The sequence below is a fragment of the Bidens hawaiensis genome, unplaced genomic scaffold (assembly GCF_021521415.1).
Source record: "Bidens hawaiensis isolate Kalapana, Puna unplaced genomic scaffold, B.hawaiensis_p1.1 tig00038619_1, whole genome shotgun sequence".
NCBI lineage: Eukaryota > Viridiplantae > Streptophyta > Magnoliopsida > Asterales > Asteraceae > Bidens > Bidens hawaiensis.
The window spans coordinates 128,418-138,845 of record NW_027496787.1 but is presented as its reverse complement, the minus strand read 5'-3'; the positions used below and the strand labels follow the sequence as shown (position 1 = coordinate 138,845).

Below are 10,428 nucleotides of genomic sequence, written 5' to 3'. Positions count from 1 at the left end.
GATTTGTATATCTTTGATAGTTTTAACAATAAATAAATAAAAGAAATAATTAAATAAAAGGAATATTCTATTGATAATTTACCCTCCTACGAACCGGGTCGGGTAATGAATACAAAACATGAACGGAAAACCCGAAATGTTACACTTTAACCCTCCCTTTCTGCCTCAGGGACGGAGAAAAGGTTCGGATGATACGTTTATGGTTCTCAGTGGTAAGAGCCCGTCCAAATACAACGTTATACTTGGGCGCCCCGGAATGAGAGCCCTCCAGGCAATAGCCTCCACATCACATGGCTGCATAAAATTTCCAACCCCTAAGGGAGTAGCCACCATACGCTCCTCGAGCGAGATCGTGGCAAGTGTGGGCCTGGGGCGAGCCGAAAAAGAAGCAAGAAGGAACAGAAGATTGGGTTTTAAATTGAGAACATCCAGAGCAAATAGTGAAGATAGGGAACTTGCTATTCGACAAGGGGAAAGTGGGATTAAAGGAAATTTTGCTGAGAAACACCGATGTGTTCGCATGGAAGCATGCGGATATGAAAGGAATACCACGGGACCAGGTACAACATAGCCTCAAAAAGATCCACTGGATGGAACCAATAAAGCAAAAGAAGAGAAGTCTGAGGCCAGAATAAACCCAGACTGTTTTGGAAGATACTGCAAGTGCGGATAGTGAGAAAGGTGAGATTTCCTCAATGGATACCAAACCCGGTGATGATAGCCAATCAGACAACAGTTGGCGGATGTGTATCGATTTTAAGAACCTGAATAAAGCATGCCCATAGATGCCTACCCCCTACCAGAATTAGAAAAGAAGATCGAATCTCAAGCTAGTCCCCCTGAGGTGTTTCTTGGACGCCTACAAGGGATATCATCAGGTACAGATGAACCCTAAGAATGAAGAAAGGACGGCGTTTTACACCAATGAGGGAACTATTACTACACAAAAATGCCGTTTGGGCTGAAAAATGCGGGGGCAACATATCAACGGTTCATAGACAAACTTTTTAAAGAACAAATGGAGAGGAACGTCAAAATCTACGTGGACGACCTAGTCATCAAAAGCATAAATGAAGAAGGAATGTTGAATGACATCAAAGAGACATTCCAAACCCTAAGAAGAGCCAATATGAAATTGAATCCAGGCAAGTGTTCCTTCGGGGTAGAAGAGGGAAAATCCTAGGGTACTAGTAACGAAAGAGGGAATCAAGGCCAACCCCGAGAAAGTAGAGGCACTGCTCCAAATGAGGCCCCCGAAGAACCTCAAGGAACTGCAAAGTTTGAACGGAAGGCTGGTAGCTCTGAACAGGTTTCTTTCTAAGATAGCAGAAGAACCCTTCCATTCATGGCCGTTTTGAGAAGAAGCACCAAGAAAAGCAAGTTATGCTGGGATAGTGAGGAAGAAAAGGCCTTCCAAGACCTGAAGAATCACCTGTGTAAGATCCCTACCATAGCAACCCTCATCCTGGGGAGGTGCTAACCCTATATCTCTCCCACACAATAAAAACAATCAGTTCTGTATTAATGGTCAAAAGAGGAGAGGCACAGGTACCAAGTGGGGAGAAGTTATGATGCCAGAGATCCAAAGATGAAAGAATACTTGGGGGTAACACAGGAACTATTAAAAAAGTTTGAGCATGCAGAAGTGATGCACATCCCCAAAAGCTCCAACAAAAAGGATGATGCTTTAAGTAAACTAGCCATGGTAGCTTTCGATCATCTGGCCAAAGAGGTAAAAGTGGAGACCCTCCAACAACCATCAGTAGCTGAAGTAACAATTGCTTACATAGAAGTGTCAAAAGACAACTGGATGACCCCACTCATGAAATATCTCCAGGTGAGGATAACCCCAAGCGACAAAGAGGAAGAAAGGAAGCTAAGGGTTCGAGCCTTGCAGCACGAAGTAATCGAAGTGACCCTATATAGGAAATCCTATCTAGGACCCTCCCTCAAGTGCATTGATCTAGAGGAAGCAGATTACGTAATCATAGAAATACATGAAGGAATATGCGAGATGCATATGAGGGTAAAAAAGGTGGTAGCCCGAGCCATGAGGGCTGGATATTTTTGGCCGACAGTGTTCTTGAGTGTCATCAAAGAGATACAGAAATGTGACCAATGTCAAGTGCACGCGCCAGTGGGAAGGAAACCCAAAACAAATTTAATGCCGGTAAGTTCCTCGTGGCCTTTCCAAAAATGGGGAATAGATATAGTGGGCCCTTTTCCGGAGGGGGCAGGAAAAGCAAAATTTTTGGTGATAGCAATCGATTACTTCACCAAATGGTAAGAGGCAAGCCACTATGCATGATCACGGGGCAACAAGTTAAGAGATTTGTATGAAAAAACATTATTTGTAGATTCGGACTACCATACTCCATTGTTAGCGACAACGAGAAGCAATTTGCTAACAATCTTTACGTGACTGGTGCAACCAATTGAAAATAAAGCAAGTATTCACTTCGGTAGCCCATCCCCAGGCCAATGGCCAAGTGGAACGAGCTAACCGAAGCATAGTGAAGGGAACCAAAGGAAGGTTAGGAACACAGCGGGGATCATGGGTGGAAGAGTTACCCCACGTTTTGTGGGCACACATAACGATGCCAAAAACTAGTAATGGGGAAACACCGTTCAGTCTAACATACGAAACAGAAGCGATGATACCGGCAGAAATTGGATCCCCCACACATCGAACTTTTAAAAGGGGAGATGAAAATGAAAAAGACTTAAGTCTAAACCTGAATTTGGCGAAGAAAGGAGGGAAGAGGCAGCAAGGAAAGAAGTAGAATACAAGAAAAAGGTGGGAAAATACTATAATTCCAGGGTTCGGGAGGTCAAATTCAAAAACGGGGACTTGGTGTTAAGGGAAAATGAGGCACGCAAGCAGGAAGGAATATCAGGAGAAGTTAGGGCCCAAGTGGGAAGGGCCTTATCAAGTCATGTGGGCCGAGGAAAAAGGGGCCTAAAAACTTGCTGATCTTTCCAGAAAAGAAATACCAAGAACATGGAACTCCATGCAACTCAGAAAGTACCACGCATAGAACACCCATATGGGAATCAAGGATCAGGAAAATGAAAAACCTACCAGAGAGGGAAGCCATGGGAAAAGAGCACAACGTTTTTTTTTATAAAATCTTGGTGTAAACATAATCCTAATGCGTAGTAAAAGTTTTTGCATAAAAAGATGCAGGGCATTTGTACTCCCGGAAACAAAACCAAGATAAGTCACATAGTAACAAAAAACGAGTCTGCCTCGCCAAACAAAATGAGCATAACACAAAAGTCCGTCTCGTAGAAACTCATTTAAAACCCCTCTTTTTCGTCCCAAGGGACAAAAGGGAAGGCCTCGCTGATAAGCTATATGGTTAACCAAGCATAATGCAAAATGTTCATGAACTATAAAACTATGGCAAATACCAAAAGCATTAGCATAAAGAAACATTAAGAGAAATCATGTCCAATACAAAGCACACCCATACAGGGGTAAACAACATAATTGTCCAAACCATAGCTAGAAGAAACAAAACACAACCATACAATTAAAAACCCACGAAGGGGTAGAAAACACAATTGTTCAAACAACAAAGGAAGCAACCAGACCATGGACAAAACACATCAAGGAAGAGGTGAGGGAGGATCCACAATGGATGAAAGAGCCTGAATATCTTCAATAGATATTTCGGGATCAGAAGACACCTGCGTCAAGATAAGTGGCACATGAGCAGAGAAGACCATAAAAGCTTCCTGGGTCTCAGCCTCGGCAGAGGCTGAAAATGAAAGAACCTCTTGTAAAGAAGTCCCTTGAGAACAATGCTCGAAGCCTGCCGGAAGATCATGATGAAACCCAGATGCGAAAACTGCTCGACTCAAAGCATCCCGAACCTCCAAAGTTTCCCTACACCCCAATGCTCTTTCATACACTTGGCGAAAGCCTGTCGAAACAAGCCACTTCCTATCCCCCTCAAGTTTAGTAACAAAACCCTGCAAACGAGAGCACTCACCTTTCAAAAGATCAACCTCTTGGGTAAGGTCACCAACCTTCTTCTCTTCCTGACTTTTAATAGCCTCCACCTGCTTCGCAAGAGACTCGCGCTCAGCTCGTTCACGAACCAGAGAAGTATCTAGCTCATGGATCATTATGAGAGAAGGAGTCCCTTCAAGCTGGAAAGCATAGAGCAATCAGTAACCCGAAAAAAAAGAGATTAAGGGAAGAGGGAGGGAAGAAAGCAAACCTCGGATATGTTGGCAAGAGCTTCAAGAAAGGAAGAACGGACAGTGTCAAGCTCCAGAGCCTTCTCACGAGCAAGATTAAGTTCACCAGTTAAATCGGAAACTTGTTTTTTGGAGGATTCTAAAGCAGCCTACAGCCCAGGAACCCCAAGGCTTTATTCCTCAGCCAATGTGACCCTCTTCCTCATCTCCAATATCCTTTTACCGCAACTCTCAAGCGACTTTTTCAAAGTAGCAATATCAGTCTGACCCTTGTGGTAGAGAAGATTGGTATCCACAAAAGATAGGAGAGGGTTCTGGTATGCTCGTTATTGTTTCGTCGAAGCTGCCTGTCGGCCGTATTACAAGCTTCGAGGACCTCATTGCTAAATTTTTCGAACACTTCAGCCAACAAAGAAGGCACACCATGGATCCAACTGGCATCCTAAATGTGTACCTTCGAGATAATGAGTCAATCGAAGACTTTATCACGAGATTCAACAAGGAAGATAAGATCAAGATTTTTACTTTCATTAATGCAATATCTCATCAAACATTTTTAAATAAGCCTTCAAAACATCAAAATGTTCTTGAACAAAAATTACATGATTATCCGATATATATTTTTTTAACGATAAATGTTACTTCTACTATATTTTTAATCAATATTCAAAACCACTATATTACTCAGGTTTGAACTTAGGACCTCTCCTCTAAAATACAACATGTGTCTCTACCAAGTGGGGGTAGCTCCACGTTTACTAGAAAACATCGTTTCTAACTAATATTTGTTTTATATTTAAAGCGGATATGATTTTCATTGGTTAGAGTTACTATATTCTGGTGTTAGGCTCAGTCATATTTCCAGCATGTAAATTGTAATATGCCTTACCTCGGGGGATACTAAAGAGTGCACTTTATGTAACTTACGAATTTGTATAGATGTATCAACTGGAAGGTATGTTTATTCAAGTTTAAGACTAGTATAATAATATTTTTTTGATTTATTTAAAGATGATAACTTAGTCTTGTTGGAATTATGGATCGGTTCAGGTAAGTCAATACGGCTAACCGGGTTATGACCCGTGAGAGTTACACCGTGAGCTAATGAACCATTAACCCGCTTAAGTTAGTTAACCAGGTTAGACACTTTAACGAGATAAAAATACATGGAACGAGCTTTGGAGCAAGACATGAACTTATTGTCCCATTGAGTTTATTACTAATTAGATTAGTTTAAACCTAGTTTAGGGGTTATATAAATCTGGGATGTTTTATAACCTTAACCTTAACATGAATCCAATTAACAAGTCCATCTCTTTCCTTCTCCACCCAAGCCACCGCCAATTAACACCACCACAGCTGCTGCTCCGTCACCACTGCTGCCAGTCGCAGCCGCCCGTCACATCTGCCGACCGCCACTGTCCACTACTGACTGCTACTGTCCGCTGCTGTCATACCACCACCGCTGCCGGGTTGCCGTCGTGCACCGCCACCGTTGGTCATTGATCTCGTTGTGTCACCTAGCTTAGTTCGTTAGCCTTCGGTGTCTCAACCGATTATTTATTAACCGAGGTAAACTTAAATATATCGTTAGTTTAATTATATATTTATTGTTTGACTCGTACTCGTATTGTTGGTATCCGGATCCTGTCGGGTTTAGTTACGGTGCTGATTAATTGTATTCTTTCTGCTGCGTATAATTATTAATTAATGAGATTAATTATTATTTACCACGTTTATTGAACCGGTTTTAATAAACAAAATTTTAACTGATCACCACAGAAACCCAACAGTGGTATCAGAGCCTTTGTTATAACATACGAGTCGAATCCGGTATTTTCACCGGTTCTACATCATAAACTTCAAGATAGTTGACGTTTTGATTTAGATAAAATATTAGGGCAATTTTAGTTTGGTCAAAAATTTTATTTATTTTATTTGACCAAAATATTGTCCGACTTAATTTTCATTGAATATGTAAATCTGGCCCGACCTTGTGTTGTTTGGTTGAATGATTTTATTTTGGCCATATGGATGGTTCAAAAGTTGTATTTAGTTTTCAGTGTTATTCTATGGTTTTTGGCCACCTTGATGGTTCAAAATTGTAATAGATAGGGTTTAGTTTTTCATTACTTGTATTAGTGTAATTTTGTAATGAAGAAGACCCGAAGGAAAAACCAAGGACGAGCTCATGGAGTTCTTGAAGTCAGTGGGAGTTACCAAAGATGACGGGATGCACCAAGAGTCCATCCATATGGTTGTTTTGTGTTGTGACCCCATTTCCTGATTGATCTTGCTAATAGGCTCTAGCAAGGTCAATCACTAATCTTGGCCATTTAAGATTTACATATTCTTATTTGCTATTGTGGTTGCTTGCTTGATTATAATAGGTTATAATACCACCAACCTAATACCAAATATTTTAAAATAAATTAACCAATCAAGTTTTGCAAAATTAAACTAAATTTAATTTTCCATAACTAATAACTTAATAGGTAAAACTATTAACTTAAAATTGGTTAGCATTATCACGACAAACTTAATAAGATACATAAAACTAAGTGTCCTGAGAGATGAAAGGGTTCATCACGTTGTCTCGATCAATAAAGTAAAACTGGACTTTTACTCTATTCGGTAATATTTAAAATTAATCCCAATTTAAATCAATAGTTTATGCCATCCTACTATAAGTCACATTTGAGGCATACTGCGAAACTTCAAGCGTTTGGAGCTACAACACCACACTTGATTTCTAGCCTATCCCTTCAAAAGGTATAAGGGTTTCGTCGACACATCCGGCCCTTTCACAAGTGACTATACTAGGGCAACTATTACTTTTCTCTTCTGCTACGTGCTACAGATGTCTGGAGACTAAGGTGGGCATAGATGAGGCTAAACGTATCTACTTAGACAAATGTTGTCTTAATAGGCCTCATAAACGAGAGTTGTGCTCTATTCACAATTGGCAATCGTTGTCTGTCTGCCTAACCACTTACTAATGTTGTGTGCTACGGCTGCCATTAGTAACTGGAAGCCAGATTCTCAAGTTCCTATTTACTAATGTTATTGGGTCATTAATAATAGGATTAAATCATCAAAAATACTAATTAAAATTTACTTTTGCTTATTTAAACAGATGTCTACTGATAATAACTCTTCATTCACCCTCAAGGCTATCCTTGAGAAAGAAAACGTTGAACGGCACCAACTTTCAATGGCACCGCAACTTGGGACTTGTTCTCAAGATGGAAAAGAAGCACTATGTTCTCGATGGACCTGTTCCAACTGAGCCTGAAAAAAATACTGCTGATGCCAAGAGGGTTCTTGATAAATATATGGACAACTCTGCCGAAGTCGCCTGTATTATGCTAGCCACCATGTCTTACGAGCTTGCTAAGGGCTTGGAAGATTTTGGTGCCTATGAGATGCTTGAGCAACTCAAGGGCATGTTCCAGAAACAAGCCCGTCAAGAACGCTATGACACCATGAAGCAGCTCATCAGCTGTAGAATGGAACATGGATCACCTATTAGTGCGCATACATTGAATAACTAAGGAAACTTGATTATCCCCTGTCAGATGAAATGGCAGCGGATTTCATCCTAAAGTCTCTTCCCGGCTCTTACGACCAGTTTGTAATGAATTTCAATATGAATGGTTGGGTGAAGACAGTGTCGGAGCTTCATGGAATGCTCAAGACGGCTGAGATGAATATTCCCGCTAATAACAATCAAGTTCTTATGGTTCGATCTGCTGGTGTCGTCAAGCCTAAACCCAAGAACCGGGGTCATAACAGTAAAGGCAAGAAGAAGGTTACTGTTGTTGCCAGGTCTGCCACCAACACTAACAAGGGTATTGCAAAGGTACCGCCGCCGCCTCCTGAGGAGCGCCAGTGCTACAAGTGCAACAAAATGGGACATTGGAAGCATAACTGTCCCAACTACCTTGCTGAGCTGAAAAGGCAGAGGACCAATGGTGAAAGCTCCTCTAAAGGTATTTCCATTTACGTTATTGAACTTTTCACTATCTCTAGCAACACATTGGTATTTGCTACCGGATGTGGTTACCACATCGTTAATGTCTTGCAGGAGCCTGAAAACCGGAAGAAACTGAAACAAGGCAGCATGGAAATCATCGTTGGTGATGGGAAGAGAGTCCTAGTTCTTGCAACTGGCACGTATCGTTTTGCTTGTCCATCTGGCCTTGTAGTTACTTTAAATAACTGTTTGTTTACACCTGGTTTGACCAGAAACATTATTTCAGTTTCTTTACTATTTGAATAAGGATTTAAGTACGCTTTTGTTGGTATTGCTATTTCTGCCTACTTGAATGATATCTTTTATTTTGAGGCTAAACCTCGAAATGGTATTTATGATATTGATGTTCAAATAAACAATAATGTATATAATCTTTCTAAACGTATCAGATATGGCATCAATGATACATTTCTATGGCATTGCCGACTTGGCCACATAAGAAAGGCACGAGTTACGACACTCCAATCCGAAGGGATTCTTGAATCCACAGGACCGGACTCTTTTGATGACTGCGAATCCTGCTTAGCTGGAAAGCTCGCCAAAGGCTCCTTCACTCATAAGAATGAACGAGCAAAGGATCTGCTAGGAATCATACATACTGATGTATGAAGTCCTTTCAGAACCATGTCTAGAAATCATGAAAGATACTTCATTTCGTTTATTGACGATTACAGTCGATATGCTTATGTGTATCTTATGAAAAACAAGCATGAAACCTTTGAAAAGTTCAAAGAGTTTCAAAACGAAGTGGAAAACCAACTCAGGAAAACTATTAAAATGCTTTGATCAGATCGACGCGGAGAGTATCTCAGCTCAGAATTTATACATCATCTGAAAGAGAGTGGAATTGGCTCACTCCACCCGGCACATCCCAACACAATGGCGTGAACGAGAGGAGAAATCGAACCCTGCTAAACATGGTCCGATCAATGATGTGTAGAACTAACTTGCCTCACTCATTTTGGAGCTTTGCCTTTTTGACCGCCGCCCGCATTGTCAATCTGGCTCCAACTAAAAGGGTAAGCAAAACTCCATATGAGATATGGCATGGGCGAAAACCCAATTTGTCTTTCCTTAGAGTATGGGGATGCGATGCTTATGTCACTAGTGATTCTGATGATAAGCTCGATCCTCGCGGCGTAAAAGTTGTTTTCATCGAATACTATAGCCAAAGTGGATATTATTTCTTCCATCCTGATAAAAATGTGATTTCTATCAAAAGGAAGGGCTGCTTTCTCAAGAAGGAAATTCTCGATTGAGGAGTTGAAGATAATATTTTCGATCTTGAAGAAATTCAAGAACCGCAAACTACCGCTGAGGAAGTTGGAACGCCTGATCAACAAGTTGTTGTTGCTGATACATCGGACATGAACACAAGTATTCGCAGAAATAATAGGACTCGCGTACCAAACTCTAAATACCTATGGCATTTAGATGGTCCCGAGATCCTCTTAGTAGCCAAGTCAAGCGATGAACCTACTAATTACAAATCTGCTATCTTATATCCGGAATCTGAGAAAAGGCAAGATACCATGAACACCGAGATGCAATCTATGCGTGACAATCAAGTCTGGAACTTGATTGAGCTACCCCCCGAGTGTTGGGCAGTAGGGAGCAAGTGGATCTTCAAGAAGAAACCGACATGCATGGAAATGTACAGACTTATAAAGCACGGCTAGTCGCCAAAGGTTTTACTCAAACTCAAGGTATTGACTCTGATAAAACCTTCTCGCCCGCTGCTATGACTAAGTCGATAAGGATATTACTTGCCATAGCCGCGTACTATGACTACAAGATATGGCAAATGAATGTTAAAACTACTTTTCTTAATGGACATTTCTGAAGATGTCTATATGGTTCAGCCTGAAGGTTTTGTCGATCTAAATATCCTAACATGGTGTACAAACTGAATAAGTCCATTATGGACTTAAACAGGCATCTCGCAGCTGGAATCGTCATTTTGATGAGAAAATCAAAGAGTTTGGTTTTATTAAAAATGAAGATGAGCCTTATGTTTACAGAAAGGCTAGTGGGAGCACTATATCATTCCTCATCCTATATGTGGATGATATACTGATCATTGGAAACAACATACCTATGCTTAAGGAAGTTAAGAACTGGTTGGGATCTTGTTTTGCGATGAAAGATCTTGGTGAAGCTGCTTATATTCTAGGAATCAAGAT

General features: G+C 40.8%; 1 protein-coding gene across 1 annotated transcript; it reads left to right on the top strand.

Moving 5' to 3' along the window:
• Positions 1–1,588: 1,588 nt before the first annotated feature.
• LOC143590502 (uncharacterized) lies at positions 1,589–2,287 on the top strand. The gene has a single exon (XM_077070960.1). It carries the CDS (start codon positions 1,589–1,591, stop codon positions 2,285–2,287), a length of 699 nt encoding a protein of 232 aa, XP_076927075.1.
• The last annotated feature ends 8,141 nt before the right edge of the window (positions 2,288–10,428 follow it).